Source organism: Cyprinodon variegatus, unplaced genomic scaffold (assembly GCF_000732505.1).
Source record: "Cyprinodon variegatus isolate N-32 unplaced genomic scaffold, C_variegatus-1.0 Scaffold32, whole genome shotgun sequence".
Lineage (NCBI taxonomy): Eukaryota > Metazoa > Chordata > Actinopteri > Cyprinodontiformes > Cyprinodontidae > Cyprinodon > Cyprinodon variegatus.
Window position 1 is genome coordinate 1,117,076 of NW_015150485.1, and position 27,075 is coordinate 1,144,150.

The 27,075-nt window shown below is 35.7% G+C and overlaps 1 protein-coding gene across 1 annotated transcript in view; it reads right to left on the minus strand.

The window, feature by feature from the left end:
- LOC107102244 (probable flavin-containing monoamine oxidase A) overlaps positions 1–27,075 on the minus strand; it is a 94,164-nt gene that overhangs the window by 50,750 nt on the left and 16,339 nt on the right. The window contains exons 5-7 of the mRNA XM_015401461.1: positions 25,560–25,717; positions 22,695–22,784; positions 14,502–14,586 (exon numbers count right to left, since the gene is read on the minus strand). Coding sequence (XP_015256947.1) covers positions 14,502–14,586; positions 22,695–22,784; positions 25,560–25,717 — 333 coding nt within the window. The remainder of the gene's footprint in view (positions 1–14,501; positions 14,587–22,694; positions 22,785–25,559; positions 25,718–27,075) is intronic.

Genomic DNA, 27,075 nt, shown 5'->3' on the forward strand with positions numbered 1-27,075 from the left:
GTTAAAGATAGGTTTACATCAAAATGCAGGTTACATCACAGACCCTTTACTGAATTACCTACTCAGACCACTGACACTTATTGAAATAAAAGGGTATGCAGCTGAGACAGACCACCTCCATCATTCCTCTTTGCACATGCTATCTTTATGGAAAAACACAACATGCTCTGCAAATATGTTTGACTTCTCCACTTTGCATTATCGCATTTAGTCCCATTAGAACAAAAAAAATCATCATAGGGTTTTATTAGACTGACAAACATAAAAAAGTGCATAAGTAGGAAAGGTAAGGAAATTAAGATGTTTTTGCAAAGAAAAAAAAACAAAACATGTACTTTATGTCTAGTTCTGTTTCTCAGCCATCCCATAATGAAAATCTAGTACCAACCTCAAAGCCTCAAAGGTTTGCTGGAGAACAAGCACCAACGTGAAGATTTTGCAACATAGCAAACTGGTCAGGGAGAAGATTTAGAGCAGGTTTACTTTATAACACAATACCTTAGGGTTTGGAGAGTGGTGGCCTAGTGGTTAGGGCATAGAGCTTGGAATCCTGAGGTTCTGAGTTCAAGCCCCACTCCCACAGCCTGCACTTTGGATCTCTGAGCAAGACCCACATTATAGCCATTCAGGCTATTTGCTGAGTTTTTCTCACATCAGTGGGGTAGAGATTCATGCAGCTGAAGCTTCTCCCATTTGATGATGCGATCCAGGGTATAAACACTGTGCATCTGAAATGCAGAGCGGTAAACTACCTGCAGGGCTTGTGGAAATAGTGGCCTGCGGTCTGAATGCACCATTACAGACATGTATTTTCTACACAAACACTCACCCCGACCCTCACAGATACTCCTCATGGTTTAAGGTCATATCTAAAAAAGTTCAATATAATACCAATATGGGCTTTATATACTTTGATACTGTACAGATCTGGATTCAGTAATGTCAATCACACAATTAGGAGATTCTTAGGATACCTTTTTTGTGTGAAGCAAAACCGCAAGGCTTATATGGCAACCATCTTCCATATGTGCTATATCTTAATCTCCACAGCCCAAATCTGTTTGAATATCCCAGTTTACGTAATAGAGCAATCTATCCTGCAGTTTTTTCTGCAGTGTTTTTATAACATTTACTTTCCTCTTACTTGTGTTTAGCTCTATCACATCAAAATCTTAATAACAAATCCTTAAATTTGTCTTTGAAATTTGAAAATGGTTCATGGGATAGGGATAGCTTAAAAAATATCTTCATCTGTGTTCTACAAATGGTCATTTTAATATCATCCAACTAAAACATGTAGCTTTTAAACTATTGATTACGTCAAACATGTTTATCTCTCACCAAGTTGCTCATGAAGAGAAATGAGAGAAGCACTTAGAAAGTTTAAATTATTTCCACTGTGTTTCAACCCGATGAGATAAGCATCACACCGTGTTAATTATCTCTGCAATCACTGGAGCTCCCACCTCATGTCTAATCCCTGAATTAGGCTCCATTAGTTTCATTCACAGCACAGCAATGCACTGACCCAGAATCCTGGCTCACACAGAGTCAGTTGGCAAACCAATTCAAATGTGCTGCTTACCTGTTTTTTTTCCTAATGTAAACAAGGCTGTGGACAAAAGTGTGAGTGGCAGATGTAATCGCTTCCACACCACTGGCCAGACCGGCTTTCATTAAAGTAGCAGGTTCCCCTCAGTGAGAAAATAGAGGTTCCTCAGTTGATTGTTGAGTCAGATGAAAGTCAAAGGCAAGGTAAGGATGCTATCTAAAGTCTCTGTAAGAACTTAGGATTTGCCAACTTTATCAAAAAGAAAAAAACAAAACAAACATGCAGACATATATGTGTGAGACAACCGACAGACTGCTACCCAGCACTTCCAACTGTAAAAAAACAGAAACAGGAAAACAAGTCGAAGGCAGTTGCTTAATTAGCATGCCTAATTGCATTATACTCAAAGTGGTTTCTGTGAAAGGCTGCTCTGGGATTTTATCCTGTGAAGTGGCAGAATCAGAAAACGTGGTAAACTAACAGCTTTCCCATGCATACTAAACTCAAATATGCAGTGAGAGCAAACAACTTCATAAATCATTGAGGTGAGTAAGGACAGTGGCAACAAACAGAATGGAAAAATAGACGTAGTAATCATCAATAAATAATGGATGGTTGGATGGATGGTTGATGGATGATTGGGGAGACAAATCCGGGAGCCAAGAATAAGACAAGCATGAACTTCTGGGAATGTGCAGCTCGTATCCGAATGTGATGCCAGGCCAACGGTGGAACTAAAATTATGCTGTGTGTTTCGTCAGATACCTTTTAATTTATGCAAGTGCTTGAGAATTGATTTGGACGTCTGTACAAAATATCTGTACCCATCATTGTCATGCAGAGTCTTACCAAAAAGACAAACCCCTTAAGAGCTCCACCATCCAAAAAGTCACTTGAATCACATAATCCCCATCAATCTCATCTGTCCCATAGGTTCCCCTCTAAGAGTATTACTATAAAAGAACACACCACAATCCACTTTTAGTTTCTTAATGTATTCCCTTTGTCTTAACAGAGAATTGATGGCTTAATTATTGAGACAACTTCTGCCCTTTTTTCTTTTTCCTGAGGATCGTCATCAACTTCTCTGTGCAGATTTAAGGTTGAACGTTGAATTGTGGTATAAGAGCTACAGCATTCCACGCTGCATAATTCAGTGCTGCCCTCAGACCTGTCTCATTAGGAATCCTGGCCATGTTCCATTGCTCTGACTATGAGGCACTGAGTGACAGATCTGCAGCCAGCTTATTACAAACAGGCCCAGTAACAGTGTAAGCTTAAGGCTCCGCTTCAGATCATGGCTTTCCTGCATTGGATTCCACCTGCAAGATCAATGACAAAAGCTTTGATATCATTGATAACTTTTTACAAATTCAAATATTTGGCTCAACTGAGTTTGAACATACTGTTTAAAATTGGAACATTTTAATTGTTACTGAAGCTTACAATACTTTATGATTAATTGCACTGTATAACACAATGGATTGATTCTATTTGAAATTAGATTGAATAAAATTTTAAATAAATGAAAGTGAAGTGACCTATGAGGTTCATAGACACAAGTAAAAAAACTGAAACAACAACAAGCAACCAGCAGTTGGTCCCCAGCTTCTTTTCAGCTTTTTTTTTTTTTGACAACGGATCTCTTTCCTTTTCGGTCATCCAAACTATATCCATTAATGGGTGTAGCAAATTATTCAACAAAAATATCTCAATTTATACATTTAAAAAGCTTTCATGATGGTGGTAAAAAAAAAAAAAACATTTGCAAGTGATAAACTTGAAAAACAGTTGCATGACTTTAACATATATGACAACCATTCCTTTCATTACATCCCGGTTGGATTAATGCAATTCCTTATATAGAGGCATGGATAAATCACAGATGCAGCGACTTTAATTGATCCAGAACGCAGCGGCTCGGCTTCTTACTGGAACCAGGAAGTGTGACCATATAAGGCCTATACTGGCCTCTTTACATTGGCTGCCTGTCTTTTGCCAAATAGATTTTAAGATTCTCTTATTAACTTATAAAGTCTTCAATGGATTATCTCCTACTTATCTTAGAGACCTTTTAAAATTCCAGTCAGTGTCGAGAAGTCTACGCTCAAATAATCAACTATTACTGACAGTTCCTCGGACTCCACTAAAGAGGAAAGGAGATCGGACCTTCTCTGTTGTTGCTCCAATTCTGTGGAACCATTTACCTCTTCAAATTAAATCCGCCCACAGCCTGGATCATTTTAAATCGCTTCTTAAAACGTATTTTTATTCTTCTGCTTTTAATTGAAGCAGTGTTTCACATTCTGTTTTGTTAATTGGTGTTTTCTTTCCTGTAAAGCACTTTGGTGCAGTTTTATACCTGTTTTTAAAGTGCTATATAAATAAATTTGACATTGACATTAACCACAACACCTTAAATTAAAAGAAAAGTAAATATTGAAGTTCTATTAACTCTGAGTTCACTTGTGGGAAATAATGCGTACAATAAAATAGCTATGAGATGATGAAGACTTGACAAGTATCTACGCTTTGTCTGACATTGGTTCTTAACCACAATACATCTATCTTCTATACCCACCAGGATCAATATATGTGAAGGAAGAACAGGGGATGTTTTACGTTACTTGAATTTGCAAGAAAAGGAGTGAACTTTCTTAGGCATGGGCCAAAGAAACCCTCTTTTACTTCTAGGAGGGAAAATGCTCTCTTCAATTGCAGCAATTGTCAGTGCAGTGACTGGGGTTGTCTATAAAAGTGGCATATGCACAAAACAGGTCTTAAACTTCATATAATAATCTAATTATGATCCTCTTCATCATAACCAATAAAAACTACAGTGTTGTTTATGGTGAGCCATAACGTTACAGAAGGAGCTTTCTAATCAATAAAATATGCATTTAGGGCAACTTAAATCCTAAATACTGCACTCCTCCAAAGTCTGCACATCTCAACAAAGTGTTCTTGCATTCATATTTCCCTTCTAGCTTAAACCTCCTTTCTAAAACCTTATAGCACAGAGGAGGCACGTTTACATACAGGTCACACTCAAGTCATGGCTTCCACCTCCCTTCCTGCGCCCTCCTCCTCAGAATCACGACCCTGACCCACAGCCCCCATCCTGAGCAGAGGAATTACAACAATGACCACAACTCCATGGGGATGCATGTGACATTCAAGACAGGAATAAGATTCGCTTTTTAAAAAGTTATTTTACTGTTTGACATGTCAGAAATTACTGTGCTATGGGAAAGTACTCAGCCCCATTGACTTTCTCAACCTTTAGTCACATTTCATGCTTTAAATATAAAGGTATAGCATTTTAATTCTTAGTGAATAATCAACAAGAAGTTGGAAAAAATCATGAAGTGGAACAAAAATGTATTGGATATTTTAAACTGTATTAACAAATACTAAACTAAAGATTGGGGCGTGCAAAATTAATCGATCTCTTTAGTTTTGGTGCAGCAAATTCTCTCCAGAAGTTCAGTGAGGATCTCTGAATAATCCAATGTTGACCTAAATCCCTGACGATGATAAATAGAATAAACTTGTGTGTAATCAAGTCTCCATATAAACGTACCTGCTCTGTGATTGTCTCAGAGGTCTGTTTAAATTATAGAAGGCATCATGCAGAACAAGGAACACTCCAGGCAGGTTCCAGATACTGTTGTGGAGAAGTTTAAAGCCAGATTTGAATACAAAGAGATTTCCTAAGATTTCAACATGCCAAGGAGCGCTGTGCAAGCCATAATACTGAAATGGAGGGAGTATTAGAGTACTGCAAATCTAAACTTTCAGCTCAAACAAAGAAGACTGATCAGAGATGCAGCCAAGAGGCCCATGATCGCTCTGGAAGAACTGCAGAGATCTACAGCTGAGGTGGGAGACTCTGTTCATAGAACAACAATCAATCCTGGATTTTAAGGAAGAAACATTTTCTTAAAGATAATCATAAAAAAAAAGTTGTTTAAAGTTTAACACAAGCCACCTGGGAGACACAGCAAACGTTTGGAACAAGGTTCTCTGATCAGATGAAACCAAAATAAAATTTTCCATTAAGAATGCAAAACGTTATGTTTGACGTAAAAGCACAACAGCTCATCACCCTGAACACACTGTTAAACATGGTGGTGTTTGCATGGTGATTTGGGGCTGTTTTTCTTCAGCAGGAAAAGGGAAGATGGTGAAAATTGATGGGAAGATGGATGGAGCCAACTACGGGATCGTTCTGGAAGAAAACCTATTGGAGTCTGCAAAAGTCCCGAGACTGAGACAGAGATTTATCTTCCAACAAGACAATGATACAAAACAAAGCAAAATTTACAACTGAATGGTTCACAAATAAACATATATATGTGTTAGACTGTCCAAGTCAAAATCCTGTCCCGAATCCAATCGAAAATATGTGGAAACATACTGTTTTGCAGTAAGAATGGGCAAAAATATCAGTCTTTCAATGTGCAAAACTGAAATACAGTACACATATAGAGCCTATGCGACTTGCAGCTGTAATTGCAGCAAAAGTGGTGTTAAAATGTTATTGTTAAAAAGTATTACCTCAAGGGGGTTGAATAATTTTGCACACCCAGTTTTTCTTTTTTTTTTTTTATATATTCAATACATTTTGTTCCACTTCATGATTGAATCCCACTTGTTGTTAATTCTTCACAGTGAAATACAATTTTGGATCTTTATGTTTGGAGCCAGAAATGTGGCAAAAGTTCAAAGGGGGGGAATACTTTTGCAAAGCACTGTATGTCACACAAAGGATTCAGTAGAGCTCCAACTTATTTCAGTCCATCAGTTATTTGCAGAGCCGCATTCATCAGCACCGATTCTGTTCTGTTGGGCTTTTTTCCCAAGAGGCCATTGTACACAATACGATAAAATTGGCGTATTTAAACACACATTCTACCATTTATTGTTAAATGAAGGTGTATAGAGGACATAATATAGAACTGAATATGTGATATATAAAGGGAAAAAATCTTGCTGATATGTGTACGCAGGATTTAAAATAAATATGACAGTTTTTGTTTTAAACAATATTTGGTTTTGGGGGTAAGTATACTTTAAATGATAACTTTTAGAGAACCCATAGGCCTTTATCCATGGGGGACATCAGTTGGGACGGTGGCTTTCATTTTATGCAAAAACCCTTTTCATACAAGAGAAAACTCTCAGAAAATGGCCACTTATTAATTAGTTATCAATTAATTTGACTTCTTAACTTTAGATCAACTCAAAAATGGATAACTCACATCCCTAGTTGCGGAATGAAAAAGTTCAGAAATAGGGATTCATTTTTGATGTAACAATTTAAAAAAATGTTTTCTCTCCAGTCTCTAGATGCTTCATGTATTGGTTTCAGAATCATGGTAACAATTTAAAAGATACAAAATATTTTAGGTTAAATGAGGTGATTCATAAAACGAAAGCAAAACAAAAGTTATCAAGTAAAGGATAACATCTTTGCTCCTGTTTAAGTCCTAAAATGAACTCTTTTTAAACACATAACGTTTAGTTACCATTCATCTACCAGAGGTACTTGTTCACATTCAACCACCTCTTGTACAATTTGCTGTCATGGTCAGGTATGAGGACAGAACTGAAAGGGAAAAATAAAAAAAAAAAACCTTTTCTAAAGATAGATTTTGAAAACCTGAAGGAACCCTGGTTAAACACCGAGAAAACTATTTCACCTTAAAGCAAAACCAAAGAAAATAAAGCAGGTATGCTGGAATGCAAAACGCTGGATTATCTGATATTCTTATTAATTTATCCACAATGATGCAAAGTGGAAAGGTCAAAACATCCTCAGCTTGATTTTTTTTTTTGCCTTGCAAGATTTTAAGTGATACAAAGCTGCAACTGGGAACATATCAAAAGATGTGTTTTCTGACATTCTTTTCTTGTTTTTTTTCTTTTACAATTTATTTATTTAATTTGTTTAATCTTTCCTTTACCAGGAAAGAAACCAAAGGAGATTTGAGATCTCTTTTACAATACTGCCTTGGTCAGGACGTAAAAAAGCACAAAGTGCAAGGTGCAAACAAGGCGTTACATTTACATCAAGATTAAAAGAAGCAGCAACGTTAAATTATTTACACCAAAGTATATATATTAAAAAAAACATAAAATGCAATAAAACTTTAAAATCATCACAATCTGACTAAATGTAACAGGTGTTTGAAGTATATCTAACAGCTTTTTTTAAATAATAAAGACCAAAGAAGGCAGCAAAGGTCTGATACCATATTTAATGTAAATTAGGAAATCTTATTTGTTCAGGAACTCACTCAGATGCAATCAAAAATGTTAGATTTTTTTGATTAAAAACATTTTGTAAACAACAAATTAATCCGAGTAGCGGCAGGATTTCGCACACGGTGGTTTATAAATGCATGCTGTAAGACATTTTCTGCTGTGCAGGGAGCTGCCTGTAAGGATATCTGTTTTAAATCCTTCTTTTATATAAAAGATATGAAACAGATGTATGTATCAATAGCCGTGGAGTTGACTGAATTGCCTGCATTAGGCTGTCTGGTGTGCGCATTACACATTTCTCTGCATAAACGTTATAAAGCTATGTCCTGTGGTGACGATTTTTATAATACTTTTAGATGAAATAGTGTTTTTCCGTGCTTCTGATTGGTTTGCTTAATAGCAACCCTCTAACACTGCACCTGTCTTTTTTTTTTCTTTAAACTTTATCTTAAACTTAAAAGTTAAATTATTACTTTTTTTTTATGGTAATATAGAATATAACCTGTTACTGTTCAGTCGGTATACCTATGAGCAGCACCAAGCAATCAACTGAAAAATATCCTTCATTTACATCTTTCAAATAAATAGATATGTGTCTGTAAAACAGTAACCATTTGAGTTGCAAAGATTCTTGCAGTCCAAATGGCAGTATTGCATATATCCACCTGAGTTTCGTTTGTTGTTTCTTGTTGTTTCTGGTAATTGCACCCCTTGCCAGCTGATTATCTCTGCATTATTTCTTTGCAGAACCTTAGCCATTATTACCAGTCTGCCATTTAGATTATGTTTAACTCGTAAACAATGAAGTATGTGACAAGAATAACACAGCTAAGAATACACCTGTGCTTTCTTACACAAACGCCCTGCTCCTCACAGCGCATTTTTGAATTTAATCGTTATTTTTAATGTCAAGGTGACTTCAACTTCAATGTCGCAGGTAGGAGGAAGCAAAAGATGAGCAGGCAAAATTTAGACAAATAATATTGCACAGAATGAAAGTGAGATATGAAACATTCCAGCTATAATCAAATCACTATCATTTTGGTCCAAGGCTGATTAGAGGTTCCAATAGGAGACTTCAGTTCAACAAAACAAAAGCAGAGTTATTCCTCATAGAGAGTTGTTTGAATTTTAATGTTACACAAGCAAGGCCTTGCATTGATAAAGCTTATAGAATGGCTAAGGTTATCCTGAGCCATCTCTGTAGATATGAAGCCCTAAGCTGCTGTACACAATGACCACTTTTCCTTCATCTGCTACATTTTGGTATTAAACTATTTTCCAGTTTCTTGTCTTTCTGTTATTTCAGCTTTTAACTTTATTTTAGGTGCCAGCTTTTCTTTTTAGCTACATCTGGCCTAGAATTCTGTTCAGCCATAACAGACACAAGGTCTGGACTACTGCCACAACTTACAGTTATGTCCTCCTATATATGATCCACTCTGACCTTTTATCGGTTGTTATTCTAGTCTCTCTTCTGGACGTCTGTCCAGAGTTTGTGGTCCATTTCATCCTAAAGACTTAAATTACAGCTTAGAGCTCAACTTTTTTCCAGCATATTATTGTCATTACACTGTCATAAGTGCAGAGCAATGAAATTCACTCTCTTTATTTAACCCATCTCCTTGGGGAGCAGTGGGCTGCCTTAGTGTGGCGCCCGGGGAGCAGTGTGGGGTTAAGGTTCTTTGCACAGGGACCTAGAGTAGCAGTCTGTGGGAGTGGTGCTTGAACTCAGAACCTCAGGATTCCAAGTGCAATGCCCTAACCACTAGGTTGCAGCATCCCCAGAAACTAGGCCGCCACTCCATGCAAGCCCAGTTTCAGTCAGAATCTGCTGAGATGCTTTAGACCAGGGGTGTCAAACTGGTTCCAGAAAGGGCCGTGTGGATGCAGGTTTTCTTTCCAACCAAGCAATAGCACACCAGACTCCAGTCATCTCATCAAGGGAGTCGAAACTGAACATGATGTCTTGATGATATGAATTGAGTCTGGTGTGCTATTGCTTGGTTGGAAAGAAAACCTGCAGCCACACGACCCTTTCTGGAACCAGTTTGACACCTGTGCTTTAGACAGAAAAATGTTTCAGCAACTTGACTAAAAAACTTAAACCTGACTGCCCTACAGAACAAAAACTGATCTAAAAATAAGCAAAAACTATAAAACTGTGATTCTCAACTCTAGTCCTCAACTATCACGTTTTGGATTTCTCCTCGCTGCCAAACACCTAACTTGTGTAAAATTATGTAACATCCTTCTGCAGCACTTGATGGTTGCTGAGGCGGTCATACAATAATTTGAATCAGATGTGCTGCAACAGAGAGACATCTAATGTAAAAAAAGAGCAGGTTTGAGAAAAATACTGCCATAAAATGAATGTTTTTTTTTTCTTCCATAATTTAAGCAGGTATATAAGATGATCTGCCAATGGATTGGAAATTTTTAACATTTTAAAATAAGATAATTGCATATTATGTACTGGAAACAGAAAAAATTAGGTTTATTTTTTTCCAATTTTAAATGTAAATCATTTTATTTTTACTGTCTAAAAGGTGCACAAAATTTAATTTTGTTTGTATAAACTGTGTATATAAAATGGCAATAAAAGTAGAACTCTTATTTAATTAGGAAATTGCCTTAACTGCCCAAAGCAACGCAAAATAAACATACCTTAAGACTAATGACTAAGTAGTTTTAATTTTTGACATTACCTTCTTGTCCATTATTAGTTCTGTGGTGAGGATTTTGCTAACTTTGTTCAAAAAAGTGGGAAAAAAAGGCATTTGAAGTTGACTTTTACTGTAATAGAGAGGCAGGGTTGTGTTGTAATATTCAATTTCAACGATAAATATTTGTGCTAAAGAAATGCAGTAATAGTCAAACTACTTCTGTATTTTACTTCAATAATAGTAGTCAAGCAGGATGTTTTCTTTTTTTTGGAGAGCAATCAAAGGTTGCCAGTTTGAAAATCAGATTGTTACTTTCCCAGTTAAGGAGGTTTAGTTAAAATGTAAAAGAACAAGTATTATTTTAAAAAGACATTTTTAAAATAATGGTACAATACAACATTTTATTAAAAAAATTATGCTTTTATACAAATAGGGAAATTTTACTTTGGCAAATTAAAAAGAAATGAAATGTTTTGCCTTTAAACTTTGAGCCCTGCAAATCAAATGTTTTCTCTCTCTCTTTTTTTATGATCAATTTATGTGTCTTTAGAAGAATTTGAGTCTGTCTGTGTGGCATGGTTTGAATTGACTTTTTCATTTTAAGTGCCTTAAGATGACATTTAAACTTTGAATAAATTCAGCTTTTAAAAATTGTGATGAGTGCATCAAAACATAAAGGGCAAAGTCATCTTTTTGCTTTAAAAAACTGAAAGTGCTAAATTGACCTTTCAGTTCTAATTTAATTAGATAAGGAGTTTATTAAAAAGTTTCCTGACAAAAACAGACACAAAAAACACACAAAAAGCAGTGCTTTATGAGAACATCTTAATAAATTAGAATATTTACATGATAATTTTTCTGCTCCCATTAGAAATCCTATTTAATATAACATAGCTGCACTCAGTTCTTTGTAACGGCCTGTTTTGCATGAATTATTACATCAATACAACGTTGCATGAGCTGTAGGTCTTCAGCTTGTGGCTCTGCTCTGGCAGTCAAGCAAAACGTAACCCCAAGTACTTTTATTTTGCAGATTAACTTCAATTAAATAGATGTGCTAAGGTTAATTCAGACCGAGCGTGGTGTTCTCTGCGAGCACCGGGGGTAATTCACCCTTCTGCATTTCAGATGCAGTGTTAATACCACGTCATCAAATTGGAGGAGCTTCAGCTGCGTGAAGCTGACACTCCACCCACGTAAAAAAAAAAAAAAAAAGGTAATGCTTCATTGGTGCAGGCTTGCACAGTTAAAATTCTCATTTGTAAAAATTATATAAATAAATTCTAATAAAGGACACTGTGTTGGCCTGAATGCACCTTTATAGAGCTGTCCACATGTCTCAGGAATTATTTTCTCTATATATGGTAAATTAATTGAAATCCTGGGGTTCATTTCACGAAGCAGGTTACCTGAAAAACTCTTTTTCTAAACCTGAAATGAGAGTTTACTCAACCTCCGTTTCTGTTGCCATAGTAACATTCTTCCCAGAGCTAACCTGGTTCAGTAAACTCAGAAAGTCCTCTGTCTCCGCTCTCCTTACAGCTAATCACGTTGTTTTATTTCTCTATTTATTCAGGATGTCTTTGTCATAGTTTTATGCATACAATAAAAAATATTTTACTAGGTCCTTAGACACATTAGGTTTTAAAAACAAACATGGCATGTCTGTTTGATGAAGATCTTATTAAAGAATAATTGGCATTAATGCATAGAGAATTAAATATTTATAGGGAGAGGATTCTATAACTGAGTTGACAGGATATGAGATGATTTGTTTTTTGTTTAATATGGGCAACATGTGCATCATTTTTTTATTATTTTTACAGTACATAAAGAACTACTGAAATTATTTTTAATTTACACATAAATAGATTAATGAATAAATGGGAGGAAAAAGAATTACGTTAAGGTTAGGATTAGGATTCACTCGGAAAAAACAACCTACTGAGCATCCTGGCACAATCTAAAGCATTTCTATGAGACTGATAACCTCTAATAACTACTTAGTATTTACTGTGTAATGAAAGACAGAATTAACAGGAAGAGGAACCCCATGAGATGATGAACAGGTTATATCTATTAGAACAATGTTTTTAGATTTTATGCTCACCTGCTGCTGGATGATTTCACCCCAAATAAATACAGTGATCCACAAACATTCAAGCAATAAACCCCTAATGTTATCGTAGTCACAACAGGATATGCATTAGTTAAACTGAATATGTATTCCAGATACCTAAAAAAAAAAAAAAATACATTTTGTCTTTGTCAAAATGACCACTTCAAACAAACTAACATTCATCATATCTAGACTAAACTTTCTAGATGTCCATTAATTATTTCATTCATTAAAATTTCAGGTTTCAGTTCCATTGATAATTTTGATACTCATTACGCACATGTTCAACTCAATGTATGAGTGGACCTACTTAGAGTTGATTGAACTCATTCATAGCAGCTGTTGTGAAATTTAAAACTCAGAGTTCCCAACCTTAGGCCAGATCAATTTAGAGTTGCAGACTTGAATCCGAGTTTGATATAATTGCTTGTTGTGTGCTCTAAACATAGCATAATTTGGGGGAAGAAAAAAAAAATGTAATAAATAATAGTATGGTATTAATTGTGTGTCAGTGCTTTTCAAGATATGAAAGCTAGACATGTGGTGTTTGATTTGGATATTTATTGATAGTCCAGACCAGAACCACTGTATGTGGGAGCAGGGAGCAGCTGCACAGAGTCTCTGGACCAGAAGCTCAAACTGGTACAGCTGCGGGTTGTCGGCCTCATCCCCAAAACCTTTGTCTTTTTTCCCTGCAAAACTATAATCGTGGCTAGCAAATTACTGTGTCAATGTAACTGCCAGTGTACAGCTGTTTAATACAGTAGAGGCCATACTGAGTCCTCAGCTCCCCTGGGCTTGCAGCAGGTCCTCAGAGCACACATTGTAGTGCAAAGATTTTCAAAAATATTTGCACTTAAGTACAGCTCTGGAGCAAGTTGGATGCAAGTTACAATGTAAAGAAGGCGAGGTTACTTTAAAAATCAGATTTTTTTTTTTCATCTTCATATTTGGTGTCTCTCATTTTCTTTTTTTGGATATTAAAACCTAATGAGCATTTTCATATACCTTGTCAAAAAGTCTAAATGGGTTTCCTGGTACTCAGCTATTAGGACTTGGGACCTGATAACATATTTGCCAACATTAATTTTGGAAATATATATATATATATATATATATATATATATATATATATATATATATATATATATATTAGGGCTATAAGAGACATCATTTGAAAAGCTGTTTAATGGCTTAACATTTGTATGGGTCAAGGACAGTTGCATCTAATATTTGATTGAATTCAAGAAGCAGTTTGGCTTTCTATAGCTATAATCTACAGATTTTACAAAAACATCCATTGTAAAAAAAATCTGTAAATGGAATTTATAATGGAGTTATACTAAATTTAAAGTCTAAGCTTAATAGAAAAAGATTGTGCTATTTTAATGAATAGGGAGGTACTGGTACATTAAAATGCATCAGTTCTAACCTTTAGGAATTAAAATTAAATGTTTTTTAAAGTTGGGCATCATGGTTTACTCCAAATGTGACACCCCTGCAGGTGTCCAAATGTTTCTCCACTTGGTATGTCGATTGCTGGGAGGCTGACAGTGACGTGTTTACCACTCTCAGCTTCCCACATCCAACCATAGCAAATGTCACTTTGCCCCTCCAGTTAAAAGTTTGGACCTCAACTCTTGCACTGGTTTAAAAAAATCTAATCAAAGCAAATCCTGAGCCCGGAACCTGACCTCCGTCTGAATGTACTTAAGCCAAAGTGACTCCTGCACCCCAGAGCCAGTAAAAGATTGGGGAAATTTGTTGATATAAATGCATGGATGCACGGTCAGCCACATTTAACAGACCTCATGAGAAAGTGGGATATTTGCCTTCTGCATCAGTGAGAATTTCAGTTAACGAGTAGAGAGAAATGTGGGAGACACACACTGACCTGCCAAATGAGGGGGGCAAGTGACGATAACAGCCCTGCACAAGAAGGTGTCGTTGGTCGTCATGACCCTGGCCCACTCGGAGTCCTGTGCAAAAGAAAAACTTTATATTTAGTAAGATTAACAGTAAAATCAATCTGGTTTAGTGTTGCAAAGAAGCTAACAAGAGACGTGCTATGAGAAATAAACAATGACTCCTTGATACATCCAAGGCTACATAAAGCCTGGTTTTCCTCCCTAGCTGAGGGCTTGTATACATTGTCTCAGTAAATCCATTTCTAACACATATTTTGACCTGAAATTCACATTGGATGTTGCTCACAAGAAGACAGGAAAGGAAATTCACACAAAGATGATGTGCTGTTACTTGAAGTTTATTGGTCCATTGGTGTTAGGTACTGATCATACATGATCAATTCATGAAAAGGGATTTTACTAAAAAGAAAAAAAAAGAACATATGTATTTAGAGACTAGCTAAATACTAAATGCTTCTATGATTTTGAATAACTTTTCCACACAAACCATCTATAAACCTTCAAGCTATAGGAGGCATTTTTTATTTATGTTTTAGTTTTGTTACATAAATAAATCGGGGGATTCTAGCAGCTTTACTTTCTCTGAAATTGTTTAACACTGTTGGATTGTTGTTTTGTTTGAAAATCAATGCTCAGATTTTTATTTTAAAAAATGCTCTGGTACATTTCTCCATTCATCCTCCCTTCAGTTATATGAAGTCTGCAATTACTATTTGCTGGGAGACAGACAATGCCATTATGGTCCTCTTTACAAACTTCACTTTTGACATGGTGTGTTTGCTAGAGGCTCAAGATGATTCTCTCTCCAAATGGTTTAGACCGACAAGAAGTCACCTCAAGTTCTAATATTTCACTGGCTGGTCCATATCTTTTATACAGCAATAATGGTAACAATAATAATAATAATAATTGAACTTTATTGATCTCACATTGGAGAAATGTACCTCTACATTTAACCCATCCCTTTGGGGAGCAGTGGGCTGCCATTGTGCAACACTCCCCCATTAAACATTAAACAGCAAACCTTAAAATGTATATAAATTGTGTAATCACCCCAAATTAAATCGTTTTTATTGCATTAGTACAGAACACAAAAAAATACGTAAAAAATATATTATCAGTTATGAATGTACAATTAAGTTTGACTGGAGCTGAATTCCAGATTGAGAAACGTTTAACATTTACCCAAAACATGCTGTTGTTCTTAAGATCTTTAGCACAGGATCTAAAAAATATTTAAAAGAGTTGTCCAGGAGCTAGTAAACACTTAGACTACTGCTCAAGACTTTACTGCTTAAAGGGGCACAGTCACAATATCTGCCCATATAAAAAAAAAAAAGACCAAAAACGATTTGACCCTGATAAAATAAGGTAATATAAACCAAGTGCCTGTCCTAATACTGTTTTTATTGTCCTTTATAACCTTAAATAAAACTCTAGCACTGGGTGTGATCAGCAGATTTAAAGAGGTGCACTACAGTATCTGCTGACAGTACAGCAGAACTATGGAAAAGCTACAGTAGAAGTGACAATTGATGCAGCTTTTTAACCGTCTTTCGATGCCTCATAGTGAAGTGACTGCTCAGCATGGTCGAAGACCAACATACTCTACAGCAGTAAATCATCCCAAGGGCCTCGTATCATCATCACCGAAGGTAAAGAAAATGTATCTTTCTATCAAATGTAAACAGGGACACAGCTTTGAGGTAAAAAAAAAAAAAAAAGTACCTTAAATTGAATAAATGGAAAATAAAATAATTAAAAAATGCATCTGCCAGTAAGTTTACTAGTGAGATTAATCGTATCTTAAGTTGTCTTCTGGATTCAGCAGTGGTGACAGAAAACGTGTTTTTTTACACTTGATTTGAAACTTTTTTCATTATCTTCATAATTTCCCTTTTTTTGTCATTACATTTTTTTTTTACTTTGCCGTTATGATAATACAATTACAGACAAATGACTTTCAAAAAACAAAAACATGTAAATACACATCGGCAGCAACACACAACATGACGGCACTCAATTTTCTATTCAAAAACATATGAATGTACATACACATACACAGAGTATACAACACACCCAATTTATAACACTGTGATCAAAATGCACCCATGCTTGGCTAGCTTTACTCGGCTCTTTCTGCACCTTTGAAATCATGACTTCAAAACCTGCTGTCTCTGACATAAGTTGAAGCCATGCCTTAAATTCCGGTCTATGTGGGCTCTTCCATTTACGCATTATAATTCTAGCCGTTATCAGAAAAACTGTCATTAGTCTACCTTTAGCTCTTTTGGAATACCCTCTGGCATCGATGACTTATCTCCTAAGAGGCAGAATTGTGCAGACTCTGGTAAAGGTTGACTGAGCCAGTCCTCAAATTTTTTCAAAACTGCCTTCCAAAAGGGCATTATCAAGGGGTAATTTCATAGTGCATGGATAAATGTACAAACCTTTTTATTATACTTCCAACATTTGTTATTCTTTATTAAACCTATTCTGCATAGCTAACTTGGTGTAAAATAATACCTATGTACAATTTTGTAGGGAATACATTTATTTCTTGCATCCCTTCTAGCCCCTCCCACATTTGAAATAATATTTTCCCACACAGCTTCGTCAATTTCTGTATTAAGATCTTTCTCCCAGATAATTTTTAAATTTTCGCACATTTTCTTCTGGATTCTTGACATTCTGTGACATAATCCACCTTTTTTATCATATTACTGAGAACAGTTGAGCCAGCCTTGAGACACAGATTCAGACAGGCTTCTCAGATGTTAATGAGGCGTAGATGCAGCGGTGGAAAGTAGCAAAGTACATTTACTTGGTTACTGTAAGTACTTTTTTGAGTATCTTTACAATACTTGAGTAATTTTGGGGGGAATACTTATAACTTTTAGTCTACTATATTTCGAGGAAGCTGCTAGTTACTTGTTTGTTCTTTCTCAGCTTAGTTTTGTGATAAACTGTTACTATTTTTGTTTCTTGAAATGCAATTTCAACATGCATCATCGCAGCGCTTAGGACTGAATTTGGACACCGCCGTTCAGAGATTGGCATGACGTTCCACAATTCTGAAGAACTCCGGGCAGATATTATTGGTAGTTTAAACATTTTAATAAGCTGTGATTTGTTACCATGTGGCCAAGTTGTTCAGTAGGATGACTTTTTAAAGCAGAGTTGTACTTTGTGGTAATATATTCAACCTTAAACCTATATTACATAGAGAAAGTGTGAGGAGAATCAAAAAAGTTTTCTTTTTAGTTTGTTTTTAAATAAGAAATAATAATCAAATTATCTGTCTTTATTTTTGGTGGCATTTTTATGCTGCAGGTGGTGTAGAATTTGTAGCAGGTGGTTCTAAGCATCAATGCATCAGGTGGTTTCTGAAATTTACAAAGTTCTTTAAAATTACTCTGAAAATAATACAGAAATGTACCGTTATTTTTTTAATACTTAACTACTCTTAAATGCATGCACTTTTGAATACTTATTGCCTTCTGCAATAAGTATTCAAAAGTACATGCAAAAGTACTTTTAAAAGTAGTTAAGTATCCATTAGTATTTTCAAAAGTGAGTAACTTATTTGTAGCTGAGTAAGATTTGACTATTAGTATCAGTACTTTTACTCACATACCAGGGTTGACTACTTTGTTCACCACTCGTAGATTTCACTACTTTTAAGATCAGAATTAGTAAAAGAACATGTCAATTGTGAGAGAATAAACAAATTGCATCTAACTTGATTCTGGCTGATTGCGTATTTAGATCAAACTCCATATGGACATAGCCCAAAGTTGCACAAAGTCAACAGCATGAGATCTCCATGTTTCCCTTCATAGTGTCAGTGAAAACTGTCAGATGACCAAGAAGGAAAAAAGGAAACTGCCACAAGCCATGTCTTTGTGTTCAACAAACGGCATCAGTTGATCTCAACTGCATTGGCTTGATTTGGACCAACTGTCATACTCCATCCAACTGCCCTGAAAACATTAGTTGGGTTGTTTTTTGTCACTAAACTCTACAGAACTTCACATATTTAGGTAAAGACCTGGCAAATAGGAATATGTCGACACTGAAATATTTGTGTTATCAGCTTAATAAGTTATTCATAATAAAACTAATTTCTCAAACTGATTGCTATCCATGTTATTATGTTATGCAAATAATCCAAATTAGCATCCATCCTCCTCAGTCAGGCTGGTAGACAGCATGTCCTGCAAAACTCCTGCTGGTTTACTTCTTGTTTATTCTCCACACACAAATGCAAAATAAATGACTAAACCGAGCTCCCAGGACTTTCTGAATGAATCACATGCTGTGAATCACAGCTACAGCTACTCTTCATTTCTAGTAGCTACAAAAAAAAAAATAAAAATATTAACAGATTCTTGGTGTGCCAGATTGGTTGCTTTGGTCGGAAAAACAAAATCTTGGTTTAGTTTAGAACTTCAAAACAAGCTTTCTTTCAAAGCTTCTTTTTAAGTCTGCTTGTTAAATAATCTCTTTGAATGGTTTTATTGTACTACTGACCTTTACCCACAGCAAGCAAGGCAAGAAATGGGTGGAGATAAAGGAGGGAAGCTGCACACCAAAGGTCCAAAAATTAGGAGCTGAATATCAGTTTTGTACAGCAAAACCTTAGCCCTGAAAGTCAATAAATGTTTCACTATCCATGTTTACGAATGCACCTCAAACATCGATTATATTTAATTATTTCAGGGAAAAAAATAAATAATTTGCAATCTCTGTATTTCCATTAAACATATGACATAAGTTCAATTGTTTTTGCAGAAGTTTGCCCCCTCTGGCAATAAGTTAAAACGACACCAATGTTTTGCACATGTATGGGAGAAAAGAAAAAGCATGGCAGTCTGCTACTGTTACTGCACAAGTTATTTGTTTAGAGGAGTAAATTCTTCTGAGGTAAGACATATATATAAATATCAAAGGGTTTATTAAAAAGAGTTTTTTGGATGGATTTTCACCTTTTTTAGCAAAGAGAGGACCCCATGCAGGTCCTCTGTCACCAGGGCAGATCTGAGCTCCTTTCATTTGTAATAAACTTCCCTGTAGGTACTGTTATCTCATTCCAACTAGGGCTGAAACAATTAATCGGCTTCATCATGATTAATCGATTATTGAAATAATCGTCAACTAATTTAGTAATTTAGTTAAAATTAATGTGTGCTTATAAAACATTTTTGCAAGGGGATGCTCCACTCCTGTCTCATGATTCAGTCAGGAGACCATCCTGCCTTGTCATTCTGATGGAGCATTCTGTCTTCATGAACTGATGAGTTGTTCTGTCAGAACAATACTCTGTTTGTAACCATGTGTCATGTTCTGTTAATAAAGTGCTCTGCGGAGGAGGTCCAGTGGGAGACAGTGTGTTTGAGTCTGGGGTTCAACTGTCTCTCCTTTCTGCAGAAATTGTATCCATAAATTGTATATTTCAGTTCTTTCTTTTTCAAAAAACCTACATTTTATGAACCCGACATGGTTAATCTTTAACTGGAGTGTGGAGATTCTAAAAGGTACCTTTAGCTGACAGAGCAACAGCAGCAAATATACCAACATTGTAAAAAAAATTGTATAAATATAAATAAAAAATAAACATTTTGAATTAAAGATAAAAATCTTTTTTGTCTGTCGATATGCTCTATGCAGGATTACTCAAATGGAAAAGTTTTAGTTTCACCTGGTTTAATTTCGCAAAAGTCTTGTTTAAGGAACCTTTTGCTATCCTGTTATCGATCAATTATTTTGAGAAAATAATTAACAGATTAATCGATTTGAAAAAGAATCTTTTGTTGCAGCTCTAATTCCAACCCTCAACCCAGGACAGCTTTGCCAAAAGTTACTTGCCACCATTACAGTGTGAATGGGTGAATAATTCAATGTTATTTAAAATGCTTTGGATTCCCTTGACTTGAAATGGTGATACACAACCACAGGCCATTTGCCATATGACATGTAAACAAACAAAAAAATGAAAATTATTTAATTGCAGTTTTTCAAATACACACATTTTGCTATGGAGGAAAACCTTGAATGTTTTTTTTTTTTTTTCAAAATTTGCCATTTCAAAATGTTTCCATGAAGCAAATATATTGTTCTAATTGCAATCTGCACAATTTGATTGTGAATGGAAATACATCTACAGATGGTAGATGCATATTTGTGTGCCAAGTTAAGTTCTGAGACAGAGAGCCAATAACAATAGGGACTGAAAATTATTTTCATTAGAAAATGGCCTGAATCTTCCTCCTAGGAAGATTCCAAGGTTTCCCCTTCATATTAAAGTCAGTAAAGCATCTCTATGGAGATGAAACCTTTATAGATCATTTCTATTTTCCAATATATGGATTGAGAAGGACTATTTTTATGACACTGCTCTGTTGAATCAGCTTCAAATGCATCATTCCATTGTTCTACATTGTTTTCAACAAGACCATCCTGGGTGTAAACACAACCTCCCCAGCTGGGAGGGCTTTTGTCGCTGTCCTGCTTCAGCCGATGTGAAGTGGAAGCTCTAAAATGCTCATGGCTGAGTGTCAGTGTGAATGTGTTTCTCTGTCATAAACCGTTTGATAGACGGGAAAAATGTCAAGGTTCTGCCCTGCCTCTTACCCAGTTCATGCTGCACTGTACACTAAAATGCTTCCAGTCACCTTGGACATGAGAGGACACGAACAACACATGTTGAAATGTTTTTTTCATGTTTCAGTCCTGTGCTTTTAGTGTTAAAAGGCAAAAGAACTGCTGTCTTTATACAAGATAAACTGTTTATTTAAAAAAAAAAAATCGTACAAACCTTTTGGTTTTAAAAAAAAAAAGTCTTAATATATTTCTATTAAGCATTTTACACCTAAACATTTTGGGATTTTTTTTTTCCATATATTCAATCAAGCTGTAGTCCATTCTCAAATGAAAACAGATTAAGGGTTTTTAAGAAAATATATGTAAACACAAAGATTTAGGCTTGAAGGAATTACTTTCTGCTCTGCTCTTTTAAAATCCCAATAAAAGATCTAGACTGAGCTGGTGCAACACCTTGATGCTTTGCAGCCATTATGTTGTGAATGGCTGCTGTGTTTGAGATTGTCCTGTTAGAGCCGTTTGAAAAATAGACTAATTTCATGTGGCTTTAGAACACCTTGATAGATAGAGATGTTAAGGGTCAATTTAATGCCATTAAGGCACCCAGGTCTTATGGCGAAAAAACCCCAAACCTAAATAATCACCATTATATCACTGTGCTTTGCAGTTATGAGACAGGGTCAAGCAAATCCATCTCCACTTTGGTCTAATCTGTCCCATAAGCTTTTCTCCAGGAACTCCATATTGCCATTTCCTGTTGTGAAAGAAGAGATGTTTCCCCTTCTTTTGTTTATTTGAAATGACGCTGGCAGAGTTTAAGATCCAGTTCCTGCTTTTATATCTTTTGAAAATAAAATTCAGGGAACTTTTTTTTTTTTCATCTACAGCACAACCTGGCCTTGAAATACATATGCATGCACATCCAATGCTCCTCAAAAAAGGTTTCTGCTTGTTAGAAAGCTGTTTGGAAATGACCTTAAATTCCTTTCTAGCGTGAAAAGCATTTTTCTTTTCCTTTAAGGTCATCGCTAATGTCTTGCCTTCTTGGCACAGGGATAACACAATGGATAGAAGGAATGCTTCAGCATCAACAAAATGATGAAAACAGAGTTCTTTTACAATGATTTTTCATTGAAACCCAATGAAAAGAGCTGGTGTTTACTTTTATTTTGTTTTTCTATGACTCCATGACTAAATTTCACCATGAAAGAATGTTGCAAATGTTTCTTGCGTTTTATGGCGTCCTTTGAGTGACAGGCATCATTTACAGATAGAGTACATAATCTATTTCCATTCATATACTCCATAACTGGTTAAATATGTAATACTTTAAGTTTTGTGACAAAATAAATATATTAATATCCAGCATGGCCTGCAGGAAAGAATCTAATATTGATGGTTTCCAATGAAAGCTTTGGTCTCAGCTGCGGCTGAACTGAAAATTCATGCTCAAAAGAAAAAGCCTTCACATGAGACAGCCCGTTTCCCCAGTGAGGAAGCTGTTATCTCAGTGTCACGCCTCATCAGTCCCAGAGTGAGACGTTACTGTACTCTACCTGCCATATGGCCGTCACGGCAGAGCCCAGCCGGACGTTCTTCAGGCCAACCTGCTGTGCCAGACATTCGGAAAGTTGTTGGGTGCCTCCCTGTGGAGAAACAAATATGACACTTCAGTCAGACTTGACCTGCTGTATATCAATACCCTTCCCTGAACCAAGGAAGGGAAGGAATTGCTTACATGTTACCAATGGTTAGAACCATTTCAATATGTCCTTTCTGTAGAATTTAAAGGGTAAAGTTCAGTTTTTGAGCCTTTACAGTCATGGGCTTATTCAGCCTTGTAGCATGCAGCTGCAGTTAAGAGTCAAGGAAGCCCATTTTAAAAAGTATGAAACAAAAAATGCAAGCACAGGACAGCAAAGAATCAAGCCAACTTTAAAGGTGTAATGTTTGAACCGATGATTTCAGGCATTTATACCCAATAATACAGTAAGTGACCAAGGATGACAGATACAAAAAACTTAAGCTCTTAGAGTAAAGATTAATTTAGCTAGTTCCAAGATGAGTTGGGAGAAGTCATGAAAAATGTGGCCTAACTACGACCCATCACACATGCACCCTATCCTAAGTTTTTCAGGCATATACAGAAGTAGGGAGCACAGTCACCACAAATGGGAAACTACTACTGTATAGTTACAATTTATTTTGGAAGGATGACGCAGAGATTCTTTGCTGGCTGTTTAGAAAGGATGCTTTTTTTCTCTGGCTACATGTTCAAGTCATGGTATCTGCAGCAAAGTACTTTGCATCTCATACCATGGACTATTCGCTCAGAAAACGCAAAATGTCCATGGTCTCTTATCATGTCATTGTGTTTTAATATTTTTTCAGGTGGCTATTGTATTGTATATTATGTAACATTGTCTAATACACCCATGAGGGCTGGGCACCAATCAAGGTGCTTAAACAATCAATCATGTCCTGATCTGCTGCACAGTATCATTTACATGTTTTCAATACAGTTTCAGTTTTACAAAAGCTTTGTTTTGTGTTATTTCAATGTTTTTGGAGAGCTACAGGTAATAATTTATCCAGTTGCCGATTCAATACCCATATATTCACACATTTTTGTGAAGCTACGTGTCTGATTTTTTTTTTTTAAATACTTGTTATTTTATTTATGAATTACTTTTACTGAGGTTTTTTCGTAATTGATTGCTTGAGACAAAGTGACAAAATGTAACTCATTTATGTCCTAATTTTATTGACAAATCTTATGAAATCTTATGAAAAAAAAACACTTTGTTATGTGCAGATGTAGCCATACCACGGAAATCAACATTTGCAATCGACCCAATTACTTTTTATGATGTAAAACACATTTGGCAACAATTATGAATACATTCGGAATATCTGTACTAAAACATAAGTCCACCTGCAACACTGTCATCTAAAATCTTTGAGAAACAAATAAGCTAAAACTGATTGAGTCCAAATTTTCTGCAGTTATAATCTGCACCCTAAATACACCAAGGAGCATTATCACAGATCCTTCCTCCAAGCAGCTGTAAGACTCTATAACCATCACTGTTCCCAACAACCTCAATAAGTTGTTACATTAATGCTTATTTTTTTGCATGGTGTCTTGGTCACTTATATAACATGCTGTTGTCATTTTTGCACATCGCTGGTGTTGCTGCGATTTTTACAAATCAACAACGGTAAAAATGTCCCCAGATGCATATTGATTATTTATTCTCCAGATGCACGGTATTTATATTTGTGAAAAAAATTATTTTATGTATTTATTTTTTTAACTCTGACACTTATTCCTATAGTTTTATACACTTTTGAAGGTCCACATTTGTGTGACCACTTTTGATGTAATGGTGCTATAACACCACAATTTCCCAGTTGTGGGAAAACATAGGGCTTTTCTATTCTAAGTTGGAGATCCATAGAGTCTGGAGGTTAAATATTTTTTATTTTTTTCTACAGATTTTTGCAGTGTTTATTAAAAATGAATTAATTAATCAGGCATGGCTGAGAAATCTTGATTTTTTTCCTCTGTTTGATCAATCATAAATTAGAAATCATGACACAATAATGGTTCCACTGGAAATCTATTCTTAAAGACTGTATCATGCAAAAATATATTATTTACATTCCCACTTTATAACTTTGGAGCTACACTTGACTTATCCAGATATGCAAGTTCAGGTGGAAATTGCACCAAAAACCCTCTGGAGCTTAGGGGTTAATAGTTCAGATACACAAATCCATATCAGAAAATAAATAGAAAGAAGAAAAATTGATCAAATACTTTAAGCAGTAGCTGTATTTTCTGCTGTGGGACCAGTGTTGCTATATCTGCTCCTGATAGTATTTACAGTATAACTCTTACTGCATGTCAGGGTGTTTCCATGTTTATAGTCATTTGTTCAGGGGATATCTGGAATTAAATCATAAGAATGTTTCTTTGAGTGAATAAAGCGGAACTCAAAGTAGAAAGCCTTTTATGACGGTTTGAAGAAAAAAAACCTTGGAGCCATTTTCTGAATGACCTTGTTAATCCATTAGTTCTCACTGGTTTCAGCCAATTTCTACACTTTAGCACTGCTAGGGGAGAGAAGGATCGCACGTGGAGAAGTGCAAACACAGATAAGAGAGGAAGCAAAAGTCTCATGTTGAGGAAGGATAGGTAAAAGTAGCAAAATCCACAAACTCAGAGCCACGAGTGCTAAGATACTCTAAATCAATGTTTAAGGGCCAAAGAAAAGCTGTGTGTTCCCGAGACATGGCATGAGTCAGGCAAACTGCGATGAAGGGGCTTAGTTTAACTCAAGCGAGGAAATATTCACTGCCATCACCAGTGTTCAAAATTGAAGCAGAGTATCAGGGGGAGGATATGAGGGATATACCTTTATCTTGAACTCTTGAGCACAACCAGGACTGGTCTCAAGAAGCGCCTGGAGCCCTCCAGCTGCAGTGGCGTACATGAGGAAGAACAGAAAGGACATCTGGGATGGCTCCACACCAAAAACAGATCTGCTGCACACTCCCAGTATCTCCTTAAGTTCTGCCACAAAAAAAGAATGGATAAACACAGACATTCAGCGATCAGAGCCATTTGTCTGCTACAACAGCTTCACTTACTCATATGCTGCAAGTTGCAAAAAAAAAAAAAACAGCACTTTATTCAACAACAAAAAGATCCACCGTTCCACATGAAAAGGCAGCCATTACCTGTAATCATCTTGTCACATTCTGACTCTGTTTTCATTGTGAAGTCGATAAATTCAGCGCCGCAGAGAGTCATCGCTTTGAACAAAAACATCTGATAAAGACTTCTGAGGCCAGATGTCCTATCACATCAACAAATTGAGGTCCCAGCAAAAGGTTCGAGCAACAATGAAAATATACCAACAGCACAAAGTGAAACAATACATTCTTCAGAGGAATCTAATAGGTGGGGTTATCGTTATTATAGATGTTTCTTTGCAGGCATGACAGCAGTCTTTACTAGGCTCAACCCCTGGTAAAGATTTAGGAAAAAAATAAAAAAAAAAGTCATAAACAAGCGGGAGAAACAATGACTGGAAACCAATCAGTCATGCATAAGACATATCGTTATCCCTCTAAAAAACAAAATGAGAAGCAGTTTGTCAATTTTCCCCCGTGTGTCATTATATATTTTGATTTAAGTGGATACAAATCCCCTTCATGTTAAGCCTGAAATCATTCACAGCCCTGGCAGATCAGGGTTTATCTTATTATTATTTTAATTTAATATACATATTTTTTTCTGAGTAGAGCTAAAATTAATGCTTTGAAGATAGTAGCGGCACCATTGGGAAGCAGCGGGGTGCTATAGCTACCCCTGAGAAAGTGATAGCACCCCAAAGAAATAATAGGTTTAATATTTATCTTTTTAATGTAAGCTAATATTCTTGAAATTGTGATTATTGTGATTTTCCACATAATGCTTGCTCTCAGTCTCTTTCTATAGATATCTTCATCATTATATACATAAATACATTTTTTTTATCTTTATTTGCTATCATTCTGCTTTTATTTTTCTTCTATTTTATTATCTTATTCATGAAAAGCACTTTTAATTGTCCATGTAGAGAATTTTGCTATACAATTAAACTTGCCTTTTGTTTTAGATATAAATCTTCCAATTTTGACATTATTTCATATGCAATTTGTAGTCTTGTAGTTTTAAAGTATTTATTTTTCTATTTCTATCATCATATTCATGTAATGTTTCTCAGTTTTAATTTAACTTGATGACATAATGTAGGCTGACCAATTATCATCTGGTGCAACTATTTACTAATTTGTTACTGACTTTATAACCTTACATGTACTTCACCTTTTTATTCTAGACTATACTCGTTATATGCATGCAATTTTATAAATGTTTTAAGTATA